This window comes from Lutjanus erythropterus, chromosome 19 (assembly GCF_056507025.1).
Source record: "Lutjanus erythropterus isolate fLutEry1 chromosome 19, fLutEry1.hap2, whole genome shotgun sequence".
Classification (NCBI taxonomy): Eukaryota; Metazoa; Chordata; class Actinopteri; order Lutjaniformes; family Lutjanidae; genus Lutjanus; species Lutjanus erythropterus.
The window spans coordinates 9468230-9490653 of record NC_139335.1 but is presented as its reverse complement, the minus strand read 5'-3'; the positions used below and the strand labels follow the sequence as shown (position 1 = coordinate 9490653).

At 39.1% G+C, this 22424-nt stretch overlaps 1 protein-coding gene across 3 annotated transcripts in view; it reads left to right on the top strand.

Annotated features, from left to right (window-relative positions):
• The first annotated feature begins 857 nt into the window (after positions 1–857).
• The window catches only part of ttyh3a (tweety family member 3a), a 32013-nt gene continuing 10446 nt past the window's right edge, over positions 858–22424 (top strand). Inside the window, exons 1-10 of one of the 3 annotated variants that reach the window (XM_084743751.1) lie at positions 859–1217; positions 1701–1886; positions 7747–7916; positions 10544–10655; positions 10819–11039; positions 12430–12525; positions 13989–14061; positions 15887–15962; positions 20346–20401; positions 21076–21168. In XM_084743751.1, coding sequence (XP_084599877.1) covers positions 1761–1886; positions 7747–7916; positions 10544–10655; positions 10819–11039; positions 12430–12525; positions 13989–14061; positions 15887–15962; positions 20346–20401; positions 21076–21168 — 1023 coding nt within the window. In that variant the 5' untranslated portion in view covers positions 859–1217; positions 1701–1760. Of the gene's footprint in view, positions 1887–7746; positions 7917–10543; positions 10656–10818; positions 11040–12429; positions 12526–13988; positions 14062–15886; positions 15963–20345; positions 20402–21075; positions 21169–22424 lie in introns of all 3 variants that reach the window. The other 2 variants (XM_084743753.1, XM_084743752.1) reach the window with 2 other exon arrangements.

Here is a 22424-nt window from a genome sequence, read left to right as displayed (position 1 = left end):
GCTTATGCATTTAACTTTTAAAATTATTTTTCCCTCCAAAAAATGCATTTATGTATAAAAACTGGATGACTGTGTGTGTATGTGTGTTTGGGTTGTATATTGGCAAGAATGTGGTGATACAATACATATCATAAGATAGGGGTTACAATGCAGTAAATTACAATAAATTGTGATACTGTATGCAAAGGTGAGATATTGCTAGTTTTAATCTAATTTTAGGAAAGCTGTCTTAGTATGAAGAACACACCACTAGTATAGTATATCAATATTTTCTTACACCTCTAATGCCTGTGTGTGCATATACATATAAGCCTATGTATAATTAGCAATAAATACACATACATACATAAGTACATATAGATCAAATATAAATGACAAGACAAACAGAAATGAAGAACATAAGATGGAGATATTAAAAGAAAATTACAATACATAAATAACAGAAGTGCACAAATGCAAATACATTCGAATCAAAGGTCAGGGATTTTCACACACTCATTACTTTTTTGTTGTCTATTAATCTGAGTACTTTGAATGGAGAATTCAGCTGTAAGAGAAAATGTGTAATCTGAGGGAAATGTTTAGAATTTGTAAAATTGTAAATAAAAAAAACTTTGGACAAAGGATAAATAGAATAATGAAATTAACTGGATATTCCAGAGCATTGTCTGTTAAGCATTTTTGTTGTGACAGCGCCATGCATTTAGCTATGGTGTAAGTGAGAAATCCAGTAGTATTCACTATCTGGTTCAATAGCAGACGACAGCTACTAACAAATTGTCCCACAGTACTTGAACCTCCCATTAGCCTAACACTGTGGCGCCTCTGGGTGGCGCTACTGGGCCATTTTTTAATGCCGGTGAAGTGGGCTGTGTGCGGGCCGGGCCGGGTGAGCTGCCAGCTGGGTGACTGTGTTGAACAGTCGCCGTGTTGTTGGCTCCAGTCTCTCAGCACTCCGTCAATAACTGGATGGAGGTTTTACTCGGAGGTGCTGGTTTGAGCAGTTGCGGTGGAATAAAACTGCAGGAGATGAAGTGAGGAATTACCAACTAAACAAAACAGGATGTGACTAGCCGCAGAGCAGAATGTCAAGTGGAACAAAAGAGACTTCTTCTTCTTCTTCGTGTTGTTATTCGCCTCCGAGTCTCGGCGGACTGAACTAACCAGCAGCTAACCCGGCTAACGCTAGCTGAGTTAACCAGCTAGCTACACTACGGGTATAACTAGCTTCAAAACGGACTATTTTGTTTGAACAAGATAGAAATGGAGCACGACACTCGGGAGTTTACACCTAACATTACAACAGGGTCACGGCTAGCGACACGACATTGACTGAAGTTGACAGGTTAACACGCTAACTAGCTCGGCTAATCTTCAGGTCGCCGAGGTTATAGGTTTGCAGTGAGTTAATGTTAGCAAGCTACTAGCTAAATCAGTATTGGACTAGTTAGCGGACTGTTGTTGGCTGTGCTTGTAAATACAAACAAGTATCGATTGAATATACAATAGACAGCTTTTAAAGTAATTGAATGATGAAATAATTTTTATTTGCACAGAAGTAACACTTCAGCTTTACCAGGTAGTAATATATTTAGCTAGCTTGCTAACTTCTTGCTAGATGAGCAACAGTGGTATTGTTTTTGTCTTTCATCCCGGATACAGACAGACTCTCTGAAGTGGATTCCCCTCTCTGTTTACAGTTTCAAGCATCCTTGCTTGCTTGTTTGGTGAGAGAAGGATCTCATTGACATTTACTCGCCATGGCAGCGGTGGTTAGCTACTCTCCACCATGGTGGGTGAATCTTCTCCACAGACTTCCCCACTTCAACTTCAAGTTCGAGCAAACAAGCAGTGATTTCCAACCAGAGGACTGGACATATCAACAGGTAAAAAACACCCCATTGACCCCTTTGCCTCCTGTCAAATTGTGATTCTCAGGCATCTTCTCAGGAGTGTTTACAACTGTTTGTTTCGGTTTTAGTTTGAGTGAAGTGTCTACATTCAGCAAGATAAGGAGAACATGATTGTGTATTCAATACTTTCTCAAAGTTTGCTGCCTTAAATTTAAAGTCCAAATTATTGATTTTTGGAGGACAGACCTTACTGCACCTGTTCTTCCTCTTCCACTTTTTGATCCATGTCACCATCTGTGTGTAATTGTGTGTCTAGCCATGTCTTGACCTTTTCCAGGCACCAACCAGCTGGCATTGCATAGTGTGATCCAAGCCACATAAAGTGACCTAGACGGACTTGTTCACATGGTTTAGGTTAAGTGATACTTAATTTTCGTGTTGCAGTGGTAGTTTTAAGAGGTTTGTAGCTCTTGTTGTGTTCTCAATCATGCTTATGCCACTGGGTTTCTTATTCCCCTATCAGAACAGTGATTATTATAGTTACTTATTAGATTTGACCCACAAGATCCAGGGAAATTGCGCTGCGTATGTCCTGTCTGAAAATTAGAAAACTAGAATGATTGATTGTGTCAGATGTAGGGCGGAATGATAAATAAATAAATAAATTATTTTTGAATGACATTGCAATTGTGACATGTATTTTTGCAATATTAGTGGGAATGATTTTGTATTATTTTTGTAGTGTGGTATGGTTTGATTTTTGCAGGGATCTGTATAAAACAATGAGGCCACAATGTCTCTGCAAAACACTACTATATTTGATTTGAAATGGTATTTTGACACACATTTTCCCAACAATTGCACCTCCTGTCATTTCAAAATTGCAGCAGGCCATATTATGATTTTGGCTAAACTGCAGTTAAACCTAAGCCCTAGTCAGGGGGCTCAGCAGAACCTTCAGATTACCTTTTTGGTTTTACATGAAATAATAATAGATGTCCTTTAATATCTGTAAAGGCCATGTCTTCTGAAGTTAAGGAGTACATAAACAGCTGACTGTTCAATAAAATTAATCTATTGGATTAGTTTGGTAAGATGGGATATTTTTTGTTTCGTCATGGGTTTGATAAAGAGTTACATGTGCTACTATCATTTAACCTTAAAGGTAACAGTTGTCTTTAATTAATTTATTAATGGACCTTGATATGCTTTTCTTTTTTGAAAATTCCTCACTGATCTTCTGTGGTGCTGTGGTTTTTAAAAGGCTGTAAGAAACCTGTAATGAGTTTTTAGCATTCCAGTTTCAAAGGCTACCAAGGGCAGAAGGAATAACAAGAGATAGAGGGTTAAATTTAATTGAAGGTAAAAGATTGGCAGACATGGGTGGAAGTCATAAGATAGCAGTACTTCTCTTTTATTGTGGAAGTGTGATTCAGAAAATCCAGAAGTGAATCATGGTTCCTGAGAAACGGGAAGAACTGTTCCAGACATGTTCTAGTCCAGGCATGCATCGTCAGCAGCTGTGATGAGCTAAAGCTTGTACAGGGATTCATGTTTGAAAATGAAAGTAGTCAAAGGGGTAAATCTTTAACTTAACTGTACTTTAACTTGTGTAGGTGTTAGATTAGATATTTGCCATGGGATTTCTTCAGTTCATTCATGATTTAGTGGGAAGGATGGGCTCTAGTTTAGACAAAATTAGCTCAGGGCTCAACACCAACTTGTAAAAGTGGGCAGCAGGCCAGCAACCAGGCATCAGTGTTTGGTTGCTGCTGCTGAAATATTACTATACAGTTAAACATCAGCTTAATAATGAAAATGTGAAATAAAAGAATGTTCTTTACAATATCCCGTGGTTCTGTAGGGTATTCTGCTTTGAATTAGTGGTCTTAAAGTGTCACTTATCAAGGTGTATGTTGTAAATGCTCTGCAGTATAATTTTCCATCCACCCCAAAGGTGTCAGGATAATTCACCTCCCAAGACATCACAAATTTATCTTTTGTTTTTGGTTCATTCATGTGGCTCATTGTCAGTGAAGTCAGTGGATGTGGATATTTGTTGGTGATGTTGACAGTTTGGTTGAACTTTTCACCCTACAGTTGCATGTGCAGCATCGTCTGGTAGAGTTGGGACCAATGCAATCTAATATTGGTATCAGGACCCGATCTTGACAAAAGTCATTTATAGAGTATCGGATGTGTTACCAACCAGCTTTCTGATCGAAATTCCACAATGCCACATTTTCATTCTTTGTAATACTATGCTAAGCTGCTCAAATTGAGAGTTGAGTAGCGCTTTTCATGTCTGCTCTACATTAGCATGTAATGTAAGGGAAACGTATTTCAACATTTGTATTTCAGAACCTAAACTAGAAAGTTTGAACTCTTAGCCATTACACAAGTTACATTACATAAACAAAACAAACTTCCCAGATGAGAAAACTGACTGGATTTGCATCAACAGCAACCACTGGCACAGAATTTCAGTGAATGTTCAGTAACAGACTGTAATCAACTGTAACAGAGATTTTCAAGTATCATTATTTCTAAAAACATTTAAGAAACATTTATTTTGGATTGTCCTTTCATATGTTAAAAAGCAGTTGCCACTGTTGGCAACCAAAGGCCAAGAATTAGTTGCCAGTTTCTTAAAATGGTTGCCAGTAGTTGTCAGTTGCCAACGGCAAGCTGGCAACTGGTGCTGTCAAGCCCTCGAGCATTTTAAAGAATATATTGTTTACCTGAGATGGCAGTTAAGTCCATTTACTGAAAAAGCTCATCACTGAACTACCTCAATTTTTTATTGTCATTCTCTCTGAAGTATGACTCTGCGGTTCATTGGCTGGATAATAGCTGTAGTAGTTTTGCATAGCTAAACTTCTCTCCAAAGCACTAATCGCTGGAGAAATGTGTTGCTCCACACATGCATATTCTGCTTATGGGAAAAAACGCACTGCCTTGTTTGCATTTTTTTAAATCCAAGGAGCCCAGGATGCAGCAACAGTGCTGCTGCAAAATAGTGTTGAGAAGGAACTTGTTTTGTTGCAACATTTGCACTTCGAGAGGCAAACTCTGACATTAAAATGAGTACATCATTGCAAATTAAAAGGTAACAGCTGTTAGCCTGTTTATGTTCATACCATTAGCGTAATTTGCCATTTTCAGCAGTTGCGGCTCGAAGGTTGTCACCATCACGTAGATGGTGGATGCTGTGATGCCAACTGAAACCGAGCAACCAATGGCAGGCTTATAACTGCAGTGTAGATCTGGTGAGTCAGACTATGGTTGCAATTATATGTGTTTGTGTACAGCGAAAAGTTCAAGGTAAACATCACTGTTAAAAGGATTTTCAGTTAATGTAGAATGGTGGGGCGGAGTAATGCAGGTTTTTATTAAAATTCACAGTGTTTGAGGGCATTATATCACCCCCTTCACACTTTTATCACAAGAGCAAACCATAAGTGATCATAATTAGGCTGTCTTACTAAACCATAATTATTAACCCACTGTGATGACACGCTGGCAATTCTCGTCAATGCAGTGCTCTCACTCAGGCTTCTGGGGAGGTGATGACTCATTAAGATTGCTGAGCTGTCAGTGGTGCGCACTGTCAGACTGCATCATTTGAATTTGAATTTGAGTGAATTTGTCACTCTTACCTCATGCACAGGCATTATGGAAGCAATGGAACAAAAGTAACATGCAGTAAGAGTATAGTTTTTACTCCTGGATTGCTGTTGCACTCCTTGGTTGACTTGGTTGAACTGTGCTGAGCAGCAATCATGAGCCAAGTCATTCAGTGGTATTTGTGTCTATCATTTGTATGTACCATTGTCAGCTGTAGTTGTTAGCATTTAGTTGTTGATTTACCAATAAATAAGTAGAATTGTGGGATTATTTTAGATGTTCACTTTAGTATTGATATTGATAGTATTTTCCTTTGGCTAGTTATTTGTTTATTTTGTTTGTCTATTCTGTATTATTTTCTTGCTTAGCTTATTTAGTGTTTTGTACAACAAGTATTTTTGTTTGTGGTTTGGGTAATGCTGTGGGCATAAGTATGAAGGCAGAGAGTGTTCCAGCATGCACCTGGTTAGGCAAATAGTTTTTTTTTTTTTATCAGAGCAGGATGCAGGAAACATGATCTCTTTGTTCTTTGTTTGTTTGCTTGTGTGTATTTGGCTAAATAAACCATAAGAAATGGAGAAGTATTGCATGGTCAGTGGACTTCTTTTGCCTGAGTACATTACATGCCCATGGTGCAGCAGAGGAGCTTTGATTTAAGTTTGATTTGATTCTGTCCAAGACGGCGCTTTGAGCCTGCAATCAACTCTCTGCCATGAACTGGTCGACAGTCACTACATCAGGGTGTGTCTGTTATTGTGGTGCATCATGGAGAAAACTGAACAAATAGAACAACCCTGGGTGGTTTTTACAAACAAAAGTGGCAGGATGGAAATCTGCCCCAGCCATGAATCCTCAGGAGTATACAGTGAACAACACAGAGGCCTTCTGTCTGACCTACATAGGAAGTGCTGCTGTTGGCTGAGAGGTTTCACTATGATAGCATGATAGTTTATTGCTCTGTTGCTAGCTTTGAAATGCTACAAAGGTTTGCTGTTGATAAAATGCAGCAGATATTACCAGTTTTGGCTTGTTAAAATTTTCGGGAAGTATTCATCTCTCTACTTTTCTTCTAATCTGAAATTTTAGCACTAAATAACTTAAAATGAGGGGTTTTAATTATTGTTGTTGTTTTTCATTATATCTAAGAGATGAAGTCCACAATCAGTGCCATATTTATTGTGCTTAAATTAACCTGCTGTCCTGTAGTTCATCAAAATCAAAAACCGGGACCTGCACAATGTGGAAAAAAAAAAATCTTGATCTTTTTTGCATCGCAATTTTAATTTTCACTGAAAGGACTATTAATATCATGACAATTTGACATTTATTGGGGTCTGTACCAAACACACTTGTTTTCTTACATCTGGAGGAGAAGATTCGTAGACCAGAGTATCTCTGCAGCACTACAGTACTTCATTAGAATAGTTTTAAATATTTATAGCTATTAACAGACAGCATGGGCAAACAGCACCAGAAGCCTAATTCTCCTTTACAGTAATTCACTACATGTTTAAAATGAAGTAGGTAAGCTCATTAAAATGTGCAAAAACTGAATTTAATATGTGCTAGAGACCTACAAATTTGTGCTTTTCCAGCCAAAATGTGTTTTCTGGTGGGGGGGGGGGGGGGGGGGGGGGCATGTCCCCAGAACCCCAGAACCCCAGAACCCCAGCTGGTGACTTTTGCCCCACTGGCTCGCTACTTCATATTCCTGTGGAAGGTGCTGCTTATTACTTAAGCAATAATAAAATTATGACAAGTAAATATGCTTTTTTTGCACAAGAAACCATACCATTATGGCTCCACTCTTCATCACTTCCACACAGAGACTAAAAAAGGCTGCACAGATGTGAAAATTAAATTTTATAATTGGTTAAATAAATTTTTGAATCTTATTCATAAAAGAGACTAAACCAATGGATAAATTCCAAGGGCTGACTTGACAATCCCAAATATAAAGCCTAGTTGGCTACATATTTGAAATGGGAAAAGAAAGCTAGATGTCCCTAGTTTCATTTAGGATGGACAAAAATAAGAGCGACTGTGTTGCGAAGGGTGTAATGTATATTGATTAAATCTTTGGATGCGCGCAAATCAACAAAAGAATACTCTGAGATATCTTGTAGTTAAAGCAGTATATTTGAAACACAGTGCTCTTCTTCAAGCATACTGTGGGACACTTTGGAGGCCCATTGTCTTCACTGTTATTGATGTGAAAGTTGTATCAGCCATGAAGTTTCCATAACCCCATCCCTCTTTCCACCAGTCCATCCTGTTACTGGGAGGTGTGGCGCTTGCCTGTCTGGCCCTGGACCTCCTGTTCCTGCTCTTCTATTCCATTTGCCTGTGCTGCCGGCGGAACAAAAATGAGGAGCAGCCGAATGCTGACTGCTGCTGCACAGCCTGGTGCGTCATCATTGCAACACTTGTCTGCAGGTGAGTACAGGGTCAGAGTGGAGTTCACCAGTGGTATTGTTGATGTAAACTACTTCGTCACACCCACAGACAAATATACAGGAAGAGGCAGGACATCAGTTGACAACTGACCAATATTAGCTAAACATGTGAATAATGTGTTCAGCACTGCAATAATGATTTAGAGAGAAGCAAGAACTAGTCTCAAGCAGCCTGCCTCTCTGTATTATTAAGTATTCTTCCTTTTACCTGTAGTGCTTTTTATCCTGATTGTTTTGGTGTGAGTTGCCAAGTTTTGGAGACATTAGCCATAGAGATGTCTGCCTACTGTCCAATAAAATGCAGTTAGATGGCACTTTGCTTGTTGTGCTCTAAGTGCCAAAAGAATAGTTTTGAAAAGTTCAACAGCAGTGTCTCTTTACAAAAGTCTTCACCTCCTCAGCTGAGTTGTAACCTTTCATACATGAGTAGATACACCCTTCCTTCTGCATGGTGACACAGTTTGCAGGTGTAGTTTGATAGAAAAAATGGATCCTACATGAAGCTGCTCACAAAAGGTCTGTGGAGCCTTTGCTGTTGAGTTTTTGGCTTTTATTTGGGGGGGGGGGTGCTTTGAGCACTAGAAGCTAGAAGAAGGGTCATCTATTTACATTATATTGAGGAGGTGGCAGACATCTCTATGTGAAAACAACTCATGATATACAGAATCCAAAAGTGTATGATTAACCCTTTTTCCATGGTTTTAAATATGGCCATAAATTATAATATAGAATCATAATGCATGTTAAATCAGCACTCAAGTATTGTGATAGATTGTGATTGATTCAGGAGTTAAGCAGATCATCCCAACCATTATCACCAAAACTCAAGAACTCACACAAAACAAACTAGATGGAAAAATAGCACTAAAGGGTGGAGGACAAATACGCATATTAGATTTTTAGATGATCTGTCCCTTAAGACATTAAACCAGCCAACACCAGGGACATGCGATTTTGTAATCACAATAATAGACACAAATTCAATAAATCTTCACATTTGCAGAGGTTTGAAATTTCATCCATTCCCCTCAATACTCCATATAAACTGCCAACAAAAAGATTATGCTTTCATATTTGACCACAGCTCACCACAAAATGATCTCCAGTCAAAATAATTCACATTTCAATAAAACAACCTCTTAGCAGAAACCCCAAGGACTTTTTTATTACCCTAAACTCAGCATCTAAGGCAAGACTTCCTGCCAGACTGACAGCTGCAAAATTGCATAGATGAGCAAGTAAATTATAAGTTTCTTTTTCATTTTTAAAGAAATTGCTGCCCATTAAAAAAACTCTACACTCTTGCTGGGACTCTGCTGAGGGAAATTTATATTTGCATGTGTGCACACACAGACCACAAAGCCTACAGGAGAGCTATATACACTGGCTTTAATTTTATTTTTTGTTATTTTTGAAGTGTGAGAACTGTACCATCTGGACATGCTTTCTATCCTTGAACACTGCATTGGTTTCCTGTTTTCCTCCTCCTCCTGTTGATGGGCCACTGGAGAGCCATCACAGTTGATTCAGAGTTGCACAAAGAGCTTGGGGACCTGATGAGTACAAGAACTGCATTACAATCACTGTATCTGTGTGCTTGTATTCACGCATAAATGTGTTTTAGCTAAAGCAGGAAAAACTAGTTGTGTAGATTATACATATCTGGGCTTTGTTTTGTTTTGCTTGGCATCATTGCTTAAAGCATATTGGGATTATCTTGAATTTCTTTGGTCTTCTCACAGTTATTTTAAGTGTCGTTGTCCTCCAAAATTGAAAGAACAGTACAGAGTTTCCACAGGTTCACATAACAGCAGGGAGGCCGGTTTTGTTTTAGCTGTGACTCTGCCCCTGTTCACCTTTTTCACACTGCAGACTGTGAGAGGAAGAGATTAGCAGCCCTCCAGGAAGAGAAAAAACCCATTGATTCGCTGAGTGCTGTTGGCTGAACGCTGTTAGACTTGGTCTGACTTGGCTTGGAGCGATTCGCTTATCATCATCCTATTTTATCAAATCCACCCTGGCATAGGATGGGGGTTAGCAAAAAGACCAGCAGCTGCAGCACAGGGAGAGATATCCGTTCTCAGTTCCAAAATTGCTTCTCAGAGTCCAGGAAGGGTGTTTATTGATGTCCCTGAAATGTAGAGAACGTACAAAGAGAGCCCAGTGAATAGCTTATGTCAAGCCAGAGGATTGTGAATTGCACACACATAAGTAGTTAGAGTACTTTAAAATATTGTATTTTTTTGGTAACTGTTTCCTGTGCAGTTGCCACAACTGTTTTTCTGCAACCCGAGGCCTGTCTGTGCAAATGAGAGCTGATCTCCTGCCTCAGTACAGCCTTTGTCAGCCATAGTGAGGGGTTTGGGGCATAGCTGGTCCATTCCTCTGTGTTTCCATGGTTCTGTATGGAGTCTTTCTGCTGGATCTGAAAGGAGCCTGTTGACTGGGGTCTGAACCGACAGGGTTAATGTAGAGTTCACACGCCTCTCCTCCTGCCTAGCTATCCCCCTCGCTTGCTCTCTTCTCTGTCTCCTCTCTGTGTCTTTTTTAGCTAATCCCTCCTCCTCACCACCCTGTCTCCCCTCCCTTCCTTTTGTCTCCCGTCAGCGCTGGCATTGCTGTCGGTTTCTATGGGAACGGCGAGACTTGTGATGGAGTGAATCGGCTGACGTATTCCCTGCGCCATGCTAACCGCACTATCACTGGGGTGCAGAAGCTGGTAAGACTGAGAGCACAGATTGTACCAACATGTTTAATAATTCATCGCCCTTCTGCCATGAGCAGTCCTGGTTTCCCCCACTACTAGCTGTGCAGTCAGTGAGTCCCCCCCTTTTTTTAAATCCACTCTATCATGTCCTTGTTTGTCCCTGTGCCGGGTCTAGGTATATGATGGTACATCCTCATTGAACGAGACAGTAGATGACAATCTGCAACAGCTTGAGGGCCAGTATGCGCAGCAGGCGGACTACCTGTCTATCGTCCAAAAGCTGCAGGGCCAGCTGGATGAGCTGGTCAGGCAGATGGTGGAGATTCCCTTCTGGGACAACACCAACATCTCCTTGGAAGAGCTGGCCGTCAAGATTGAGCTGTACGACTGGTACAGGTAAGACTCAGACAGTGGCGTCCAAACAATGAGTGCCATGCAGCAGGGGTTCCCAGACTTTTTCTTATCAAGGACCACCACAATAGATGCACATTACACAACAGATCCTCTTTTCGAGAGGATGTTGTCTTGAGGAATCCACTTATGAGTGTTTTTAATGTAAAGATAATTATTTATTTAAGATAATAAATCTTCTTAGTCAATAAATGGTCAAACTAGGAATATCCCGAAATCCAGATATATTTATTTTTTTTATTTTTTTATTCTTATATGGATCATATCAGGAGATTTTTTGACATCATATAGTTTACTGTGTCCAGATACATCTAATGTTGCATACACGTTAAATAAAATATCTAAATATGCCCTTATGCCATATATTGAAATATGTGGATTAGGACTGGGTATCATTGAAAAAATTAGGATACCGGTACCCTTAGAGTGATACAGAGTGCAGAGTAAGGAGTGGTGGCAGTAGCAGCAGTGTTGAAAAGCATATGACCACAGACTACAACAGTCCATGATTCATTCATGTGCTACATCTCTTTATTAAACTTTCAGTGCGAACACACACTCCCTCATGGTTCATATATTGAAGATAAGTTGAAAGTTACTGTCTCCTCCCTGGTGTGATAGTGTTGGCTAAAGCCGCTCTGTCTTAGATGTTTTTGAATTCAAATATCTGACTGAATCTGAAGTGGGAAGCAGATGTGAGCACAGACAGCAAGGATACTTGTTCAGCATATTATGAGGCAGCTGACAAACCAAGAATATCAAGTTTCCCAGTTTGGTAGAAAATATTGAAGAGTTGTGGTAGTCCCCCAGGGCTGTATTGAGTTTGCTCCCTGAAAACATAAATATGCAAGTGTGTCACCAAATGGATCAATGTTTTTCATGGAGAGTCGCAGACTAAAGGCTCATTTATGCCCATCCATCACGTTGGCATGGGTGTTAAGCAGTACATCTAGAGAGTCAAAAGTTACCCTGTAGAAGAAGAAGAGTCAAATATTTCTAACAACAAAAAGCATGGTGATTCTTTTCACAAATTCCCACAAACATAATTTCCAATACTTTTGGATTTTAAAACTTCTTCGTTATGTCTCGCTTTTTTGCTACTCTGCCCCCACAACTACCACGTGGACTGCTTCATTTCTCCTGTATCCATAAGCTTTTAGAAAACAAGCAGAACTGTGGACGAGATGAACGTTTTGACCCTGTCTTAAAAGAAATTCTACCTTTTTATCAACATATTTGCCCTGTTAATATATATAGTTAATTGAATAAGAATTCTGTGTTTGAATTATTGTCCTTTTGGAGCTTGTTTTTTGTTGAGAGATGGTGTGCAGTGCTGCTCTTGGCCATTTGTTGTTAATGCCATTTGCCCTCACAGGTGGCTGGGCTACATAGGCCTGCTACTGTTCGATGTCCTCATCTGCCTTCTGGTGCTGTTTGGCCTCATTCGTAACTCCAAGGGAACGCTTGTAGGGTGAGTCTCATCACAAGTTCATGGCCACAAGAGCGCTCCTGGGAAAAGGATTGTGCCCTGGGAAATTATTTTAGCTGTTGTCATAGAACGAGAGGCAGTTACTGTACATGAAGCCTTCAACTCATCAGGGCCACCTTGTCATTACAGTTTAGTCAGGATTAATTCATGCTCCATAAAATATCAGCCCAGTCACAATTCATTTAGCATAAGGATCACACCCTGATATCCTAATGACACTTAATGATGCACTTAAATCTACAGTTTTCTCTTATATATTTGTTGGTTACTGTTTTATATTAAATACAGCAGCTTTAAAAGGGTTATTTGCATTGTATAGCCACTTAAAAATAATACTATAAATGCAGTTAAGTCAGCATTAATCCCTCATATCACTGAAACCATTTATTGTTTTCCTTTTAATGACAGATAAGGGCAAAGCAGCATCTCTGCCAAATATGTAATCACATAATTTGAACAAAGTAAGCTATCTACTCCGAAATGGAAGTACTTCTAGTTAATTATTCTTTTTGTAGTTCAGCCTGACCATGCACAATGTCAACACAGTTTCTGGAGATGAGTAGAGCTGCAACAATTATTCGATTAATGGATTAGTCCATTAGCCGATTGAAAGAAAATTAATTGCTGACTATTTTGATAATCAAATAATCATGTCAGTGACTTTTCAATCTAAAATATCAAACTGTTGCCAGTTCCAGGTTCTTAAATATTAGGATTTTCTGCTTGTCTTTGCCATTTTAAGAGTAAATGATGAGACTTTGGGTTTTGAATTGGTAGTTGGACAAACAAAGCAATGTGAAAATTTAACTTTGGGCTCTGGGAAATTGTGATGAGCATTACAAACAATTTTTTTTGACATTTTAGCCTTGGGATGATCAGTTGAGAAGAATTTGATCAATCAAATAAAGATATGACATGTAACAGCTTATTTTTTGTGAGTGTTATCTGATAATCAAGTATATGTGTTTAAAATGTATGCCTTTAAATCGATATGTTTCATAGGCTCTGTAATCTTGTCAGAATATACAATATGTTTTGTGGAAATAAAGTTTTGTATTGTTTAATATAAACAGAAATGTTATTATTTTAATAATGACTCATCAATTAATTCATTGTTAATGTTACCAGTGATTGATAAAAGTGCTTACAATTTGCAACCCTATTTTAGACAAAACGATTAATTGCAGAAAAAAAAAAAAATCAGCAAATCAGTTGATATGGAAATAATTTAGTTTCAGCCCTAGACAGGAAATCAGTGTTGTACTTAGAAAACTGATCCAATGTGATAAATGAGAAAGTATGACACATACTAAAGGACCAACTTAATTAGCTGAAACGTGTCTCCCTCTACACTGTACGGATTATTGTTTTACTCATAAATAATGTTCCTGTAACACTGCAGGTTAAAGGTAGTTGAACTTCTCACCTCCTCTCGCTCTCCCCAGGGTGTGCTTGTTTGGCGTTGTGGCTCTGGTAATCAGCTGGCTCTCCCTCGGGCTGGAGTTGGCCGTCTCAGCGGTAAGTGTCTCCATCAGAGCATGATCCTGTTTTCCAGGTGGAGTTGCACAGTTCATTATGTATAATTGGATAACACGATTTCCGTGCGCACAGCCAATGACTGCAGAATTTGGCCTTTGTAGAGGCATTTTATTTTGCTTAATCAGTAGAGTTGAAGAGTGAAGATGGTGATAAACTGGCATGGAGTCAAGACAAGACAAATAGGAACGCCTGTATGATGTAATGTGAGCCAGTAAATACTGTAACTGTAAAGATACCCTTCAGATGAGTGTAAAGATTGAAAAAATACTCTGCTTTGAATAAAAATTTGTGTCTAATACGGTTTGTCTGCAAAAAAAGTTTACACTTTGTTACAATTCCTAAAAATACATCTCCTCTTTTCCCCTCATTGAAAAACACAAACTCTATTAATATGCAAATATTGCTCATTTCAAAAGGTTAACTGCTGGATTAAGACTTCTGAATATCAGAGTTTCACTACATGATCAGCCACAGCCAAAAAGATCATCCAAAATGATGATATTATCACGATATCGAAAGAACCTATATAAATATATAATAATGCTATCAGTCAAATGTGTCATTTACATTATTTATAGTGCATTTTCTCTCTTTTTTTTGGTAAATGAATTGCGCTCCAAATACGAATGTAGGAAGTTGGGTTCATAGCCTATAACCATAACTGTGCAAACATGATTACTGTGTTGGGAGACACAAAGCGAGGACTGAAAGAAAAGGAAATAATTTAGCATACAGTTTGTTTATGAAGCGCTGGATTATTTTAGAGCTGCCCTGTGATATTCGACTTCACCGTTAGTTGTCCCAGTCTAGTCAACCAGGTTTTTATTTATTTGTTAGTTGCAAAATAACCTGATCTGATCTGTGCACCACTTTTAGGCCCAGGGGATTATTGCAACAGACTTTTTCCCAGCTCACTGCTGCTAACTGTGCTGTAGCTTCCATTTGCTAGTTAGCTCACTTAGCGGTTGGACAGGACTCACAGCACTCTAGAGGCTTCTTTGGCAGGGAATAGAGCACCAGAGGTGATTTAGAGCAGATATGACCGGACTCTGACTCCGAGGATGATGTAGACATGGTGGGTTCAGGTGGGAACAGGAGGCCTGAAGCCACGGAAGAGTGAGTTTGGGACTCAGCCTGTGAGAAAATTATTTATTCTGGTGTTTTAAACAATGAGTGTTGTGCGGTCAGATTTTAGGTGAGTACATAAACATTCCCCATTCAGCAGCTGAATGCAAAAACAGCCTTCTGTTGTCAAACTCTGTTCAACATCATTCTGCACAATGAAGCTCGAGTGAAGTAACAATAAGCAAAACACTTTTTATTCAGTTTGTATTGCAGCTACCGTAGTAGTTGTATTAATAGCCACATGTGTTACAAAAGGTATTTATACGAAATTGATTTTTTTGGTCGTATTGTATTTATTTTTCTTATTATGGAGTGTTTTCTAGAAATCCTTAAGATTAATGGTGGTGAGACCTGTGACCAGAAGAAAAATAATTGGGATTAGTATTGTAGCCATAATATTGCAGCCCTTGTTCTCACAGAAGAGCAAAGCAGCTAATTTGGCTCCTTGAGGAGCACAAAAACTATTTTAATGAAGCCTGATTGAGTCTGTGTGATAGCTCTATGCTGTGATTTAGTCAGCCTGTCACATTGTAAAACTTTTTTAAAGCTACAATCAATTTCTCACACCTAGTGTAGAGTTCTTGAAGCTGTTGGACCCCTGTGTTGTTAGTGTGCAGTGAAAATGTCAAAACAGCTGTATGTTCTTCATTTTTAAGTCTTTATTTTTATGTGCTTGTAGACCACCAGTGACTTCTGCATTGCTCCCGACACATATGTCACCAAAGTCGCCAACCAGTACGGAGTCGTGAATCAAGGTATGAATCACATACATCAAGTACCATTCATATGTACTGAGGTTATATCATGTTGACAAGATGGTGAATATTAGTCATCTCAGACTGAAGTGGACATGTTAGCCTGAATTGTTTAATCTCCTCTCCCGTCCTCATGTCAATGGACGACATTGTTCCAAAGAGTGGGGCTTGGTCTTGTCCATAGACCATAAAAAACAGCCTCTTAAAATTACTGCCACATCTGCGACAGGGTTAAGAGGGCAATGGGTTGCCTTTTTAGGCAGTACAGATGCCTCTCCAACTTGTCTCGTTCTGGTAATTGCCCTATCTTTCCTGTGATGGGATGCGTGTAAGGGAGGAAATGATTGTGCCTTGGGTTTGTGTGTGTGTATGTGATACAGAGTGTATGAGGGAGATAAGAGCAGTGGAGAAGAGGATCAGAAACACCATATATTTCCTGTATCCGGCTTCATTCTTAAAAAAAAAAAGATAAAGAGAAAATGGTGCTTAGAAATAAAAGCTCCCTCACTACTTGATGTGTTTTTTTCCAACATTAACTTCACTATTTCACTTTTCCAGCTCTCTTCTCTAAAATATGATGATTGCTGAATGCACAGACTGAGCTTTTGGTCAGTCAAGGCTGAGCATCAGCTGTAAATGTTGGGATTTCATCTGAACCATGAGCACCAACTTACTGTGTGCACTAAACTGTATTCTGCTGCAGCCATGAAGCTGTATCGTGCCTCGGGGCTGATTCATGCAGTGTGGGGGTTTTCCATTCCATTTTTTCCCTTGTAACACATGTCAACTATTCAGCCGTTGAAAGAAGCCTTTATTTTAGTTTGCCAATTGATTTCAGTTCATTAGTACATTCATATACATTTGCCTATACATTTGGGTTCCTTTTACCTACAGATGTTGGCCTTGAAAAGGGAACATCTTACTCAATTTTTGTATATTTCCCCTTCACAGCTCATGCCTTTCTGAAACTGCACCAGACAAATCCCTTGATAGGACAGTATGTGTTATTACTACAGTGGATTTATTGCTTTCCTCCCCCGGATAGCTGTTATATTTTCTCAAACATGCATCATTTCGACAACCCTCTTTGTTATTTTTCATCCCTCTGCTTTCTCCTCATTGCACAATTATGTCAGACACATGGTCTTAATCCAAACAGAAAGTGAGAGTCAGTCTGAAATCTGTCATGTCACAGCCAATATTTCTCTGTTCTTCTGATAGTTTCCTTTTTTAAAATACTATACATATTATGCAGCAGTGACAAAGATTAGCTGAATCTCTGAAAAAACATGCAGAATTATTTTTTAAGACAAGGACTTCGTATCAAAACTTGTAAACCTGAATAATCCCATCAATACTAAAAACAACCATATTCAAGTATTTCTTCATTATAAGGTTGTTTTGTGGAGGTTCGTGTCTATAAAACATTTCCTTTTTCAGTTTTGTTGACGTCTGATAGCTAGCAGTTTCTCATGTTTGGGAAACAAACAGCTTGATGGCAAAATAGTCGACGTGTGCTCTGGGGACTGAGACAGAGTTGTTGTTTTTTTTGACTCCCTTACCCTGCCAAACTTTTTCACCTGGTTAGATAATGTGCTGCCAATTCTCTGTCCAATAAACAAGCTATCTTGTGACCAACGCAGCAGCACACTGTTAATCAGTCTGATTGTAGAACAGAACAATACCCTGGTCCTGTCCAAGTCATTGTAACTGAAGCTTTACTCTGAGGTTTCACTCACTCATGGGCAGAACAAATTCTTCATTTTTTGCCCCGAGGATCAGTGGCAAAAGTAATGACAGAATTACATAAATTTGTTTCCTGAAACTTGGATTTGTGTGATCATTATGAACCATAAACATATACCGATGTCTATAGTGGCATGCTGCTCATTCAGTGGCATGTACTGATGTTCACGGTGATATGCTGCTCGTTCTACAGAGTTAAACCACTTCTTCAGTGGTATACGCCAATGTCTACAGTGTGGTATGCCACTGTACGAGCAGCATGCCTCGGTAGAAATAACAGCATGCCACTGTAGACATCAACCATTCTACAGAGTGGCATACGGTGCTGAACTGCTAGTGCCATACCATCAGCCACTTTTCGATCTTGCTGCTGCTGTTTGGCACACAAACTACTGTATTGTATTACTACTGTAACAGTTGTGAAAACAAGACTGAAACTGTTGTGGTTGTGGTTCCATGTTGAAGCATTACTGACATTTATTTATTTATTTCTTACAATATGACAGTATTGGAGTGCCTTAAGTGTTACAGTAAGAATTATGGACAATAAGCCACTGTTGAATGTTTAATTTATTTCAGTTTATTACATTTTTTTCTCTGCTGCACCAAAAACATAGTGAACTGTAAATTTTGTGTAACATTTCCCGCTTAACAAGAACTGAACCCAGCCCCATGATGAGACATTAGTAGTTCCATTACCACAAGTCAGACTCCAAGAAAGCTGCTCTTCCTGATATTTATCTGTGTGGGTGTATGTGTGACAGAAGCTTCATGGATATGTGCTTCTCTTTACCGGAAATCCTCCTCCCATGAGTTATTCAACTGTGTGGGAAACAAGCTCCTGACACAGCAGTGAGTGTGGACGTCACTCGCACCGTGTGTTAGGTTGGTGGTGGTGTTCTCACAGCTTGTGTTTGTAGGCATGGCAGTAGCTTTCAAGTCACTCAGGACTTTTCATCAACTCCTACTCGCTACTGTGAGCTTGAAGAAGTAGCTGGAGTGGGCTGTAATAGCAAAGTCCAAAACCTTAATTACAGTCTGCTTAGCTTCGTGGTGTACTGTGAACAGAATACAAGTTTGGTCATGTTGTAATTTAACAATAACTCCAGAGGTGACATAACTGCTGTTTGTGCGGTATGGAGGGTTGTAAGGGTTAAGCCTAAGCCTCTCACTGGTATTGCTGCGTCAAGGGAAAAACACACTCATTTATACTATTAACAGCACGTGTGAACTTTATTCTTTTGGAACATTTCACCTCAGAGCTCAGGATTAGCTCAGCGGGTGCACAGTTGCAGAAGCAGTCGAGCTCAAACAGGGCAGAAGGGAACACAACGAGACAGAGCTAGAAAATAAAATTAAGTATCTCTGCATCAGTCTGTTAGTTGGCTTATTGGTTGGCCTCTTTCCCAGAACAAAACAGTGGTGGTTGAAGCAGTGGGAGGAAATGGCACAATGCGATGAGAGATACCAAAATAAAACACATGACTACATTTTCTTTAATGATATGAGCAGCTATCATTAAAGCTCCTACAAGGAGTTTTTAATTAGGCGTGAAACAGTCTCCATTTGTTCTGGATGCCTCTATATGACCTACATAAGTTAACAAGACCCTCTGTGAGTGGATTGGCTATTTCTGTATAGTTTTTCTCAATGCCTGCCACAGAATGAAATGAGCCTTTGTTTACATTTTTCCTGGAAGAGTTAGAATGAGTAGCACATTAGCCAGTTAAAAAGAAGCACAAGGACATTTGTATTTAGATTTTTTTTAATGTTATATTTTGTGGTGATTATGGTGGAAACACTACCGCTTTTGTCCACAGCAGCCTTGAAAATTAATGAAATATGAAAGTTCCATGTAGTGGCTTTAAAAATGATATAATTGAATATAAAATGCAGCTTTTGATGGTAATATTCAGCTCCATTGGTGCCTCTGGTCATTAAACCATATTTACAAGGCTCTGACCAGCCCTCCATGTCAATTTCACCAACTACTCAAATGGTGTAAGGCTGCAAGTAACAATTATTTTCATTATCAGTAATGTTTGGCTTTTGTTGTGATGAACGTCTTTCATGTAAATAGAGGTGAAACGATTCTTTAGTTGATTGAGAGAAACTTAAACGTCAACTTTTTTGCAGGGTTTCTACACAGTATGGAAATTTGATTTTACTCATTTAATGGTCTTTATAAGTATGGGGGAAAAAAGAGACTATGACTGTTGCCCCCATTCTCTTTGGTAGAATATAAAATTCTGACTGTCTTTTCTGTATAAGGAAATCATTGCTTTAACTTTAAAAAACAGAATGATCACAATGGGTAAAGGCAAGTTTTCTCATGGCTGGCTTAATATAAAGCCGGGTTGGCTCAGAAATACAAATGGGAAATGAATACCAGGTGCAAACTTTGTATAAAATTGTCTCAAATATCTTCTTACAGTTATTTGGCAAAATAATGACATAAATATTCAGAATGTCCAGCCTCTCAGATGTCAGGTTTTGCTACCTTTCTTTGTCATATATGACATAGATAGAATTTATGTGGGATTTTGCCTGTTTGTAATGAAATTGCAGCCCTACATGTAGATTTATGTGGCTTAGCTAAAACACGTTCTGTTCTTTTCCAACTCTTTTCATTCACAGATATCCTGCAGTACTACCTTAGTTGCAGTTTGGAACAAACCAACCCCTTCCAGCAGGTTTGTTGCATATATTACTAAATTAATTTCTGCATGTTTGATTTTGTTACATGAAACCATTTACCTTAAGATGAATAAGGCTGGCAGTTTACCAGCTCATGTGAATGTGATGTTGATAATATTTGAATCTCAGCAGTTACAATATTACAGATGTATTCTCTGGTTCATGTATGACCTTGTAATTGGTAAGAATTCAAGTGGGCACAATGAGTCACTCCCATTGCCTCAGAGAAGGACTTTTTTCAAGCAATAGTACAATACTTCCCATTCTGCCAGCAGGAAAACTGATGCAGAGCAGCTTTTCCTGTGTGTCTGTACTGATAGCATGCACTTGCATCAGAGAACGTGTGTTGGAAGCTTTCACTTTTACTGTGAATCTATAGCTTACTTTAATGGACTACCTGCCTTTTTATCTTGCAAACCACATGAATAAATCAAAACTTTTGAGTGCTGCTGAAGTCCAGGCATCTATTGTTAGTCTGACTGTAAAGAAAAGGAAGCTATATATAAAGTATGTCAGCCTTTCAGCTCTCAACTATAAGCTGTCTGCATGCTTTCACCAGACGTTCACGTGATTACAAAGGGAGACAGTAGAAGGCCCATGGTAATAATTAAAAAAATGGAAATACTTTTGAGATGTGATGTGCTGCTTCAGTATTCATACTTTATTTCAGAAGCTTTCCGGGAGCCACAAAGCATTAGTGGAGATGCAGGATGACGTGTCTGAACTGCTGCGCTCTGCCACCAGAGAGTATAAACAAACTAAGGTATGTTTCCAGCCCCGTCAATGCACTCTTTACTAGAAATGCCACATTTAGAGGGTAGTTGTTACCATAGACACCCCCCACCTCCAGGCCACAAGCTGTCCTGTACTATTGTAGCATTTGTGATGACAGAATATCCCAGTGAATGGGACCAAACGACTGACCTGCAGAGGAGTGAAGTGCACCTGTCCACATAAAGATCTGCTGACGGCCCACCTGGGACCTGCATTATGTCCATTTAGCCGCATTAGGCTTTCACTGTCTGGCCCTTGTCAATACAACAGTGTGGTATTGTCCAGCGCTGGTCCTTACACTGTGTTGACAGAGGCACAAATGAGAGCTGACATTGGGAATAGAGAGAGGCATATCTCACTTCACATACCCACACAGAGAAATGTGCTGAGCTTGTGGAAATGTTTATATCAGGCAATCAGACGTATTTTCAGCCGGAGCTCTAATGAGAACTGGAGGAAGAAGGAAAACACTCCATTATGTATCAACATTAAAATCTGCTTTTTCAGCTCGCTCGCTGCTGTGTACTGTTGTGTATTGATGAAAGACACGTCTCTGTCGACTGTGCGTGGAATGGATAATCAGTGAATTAATCACTTAATCGCAAAATTGCAGCATATTTTCACCTGCTTCCTTTTTGCAAATGTTCGTTTTCTTATTCTTGACTGTTTACACCATTTAAAACATAGATTCTCAAAGTATGGCCCAAAGGCCCCTGGCAGCCCGCGAACCTGACATGAAATACATGCATTACATTTTAATCATTCAATTTCAGTACTTTTACCTTCAGTTAGGGCAGGGCACAGAACTGTAAGACTTTTATGGCACCAACCGAATTGCTTAAATACAATCAGGTATCAAAAATGCCTTGTCATTCAATACCAAATTTTTATAGTTCAGTAATTCTCCATGTTGTGGTTTATTTTTTATGTTGTTAAACTGCTTTCAGGGGAAAAATCCCAAGGTGCCGAAACTACAAACTTCAAACTACCGAGTTGAAACAATTTATGCTTAACCAAATTGTGCTAAATAAGTTTATATTTTTCTCTTAAGACACTTTGAATGTATAAAAAGGAATTAAAAAAGCTTGATAAAAGCGTCATATAGGAACTGGTATCGTCAGTTTAACTTAAAGAAAGCTGCTGGTTTCATGGCAACTAGTGGCACCTGGTTAGTGTTGTGGGAATTGCGTTTTTTCATCAATGTTAGTGCTATTAGCGGGCGCAATTTCAGTGGACTACTTGACA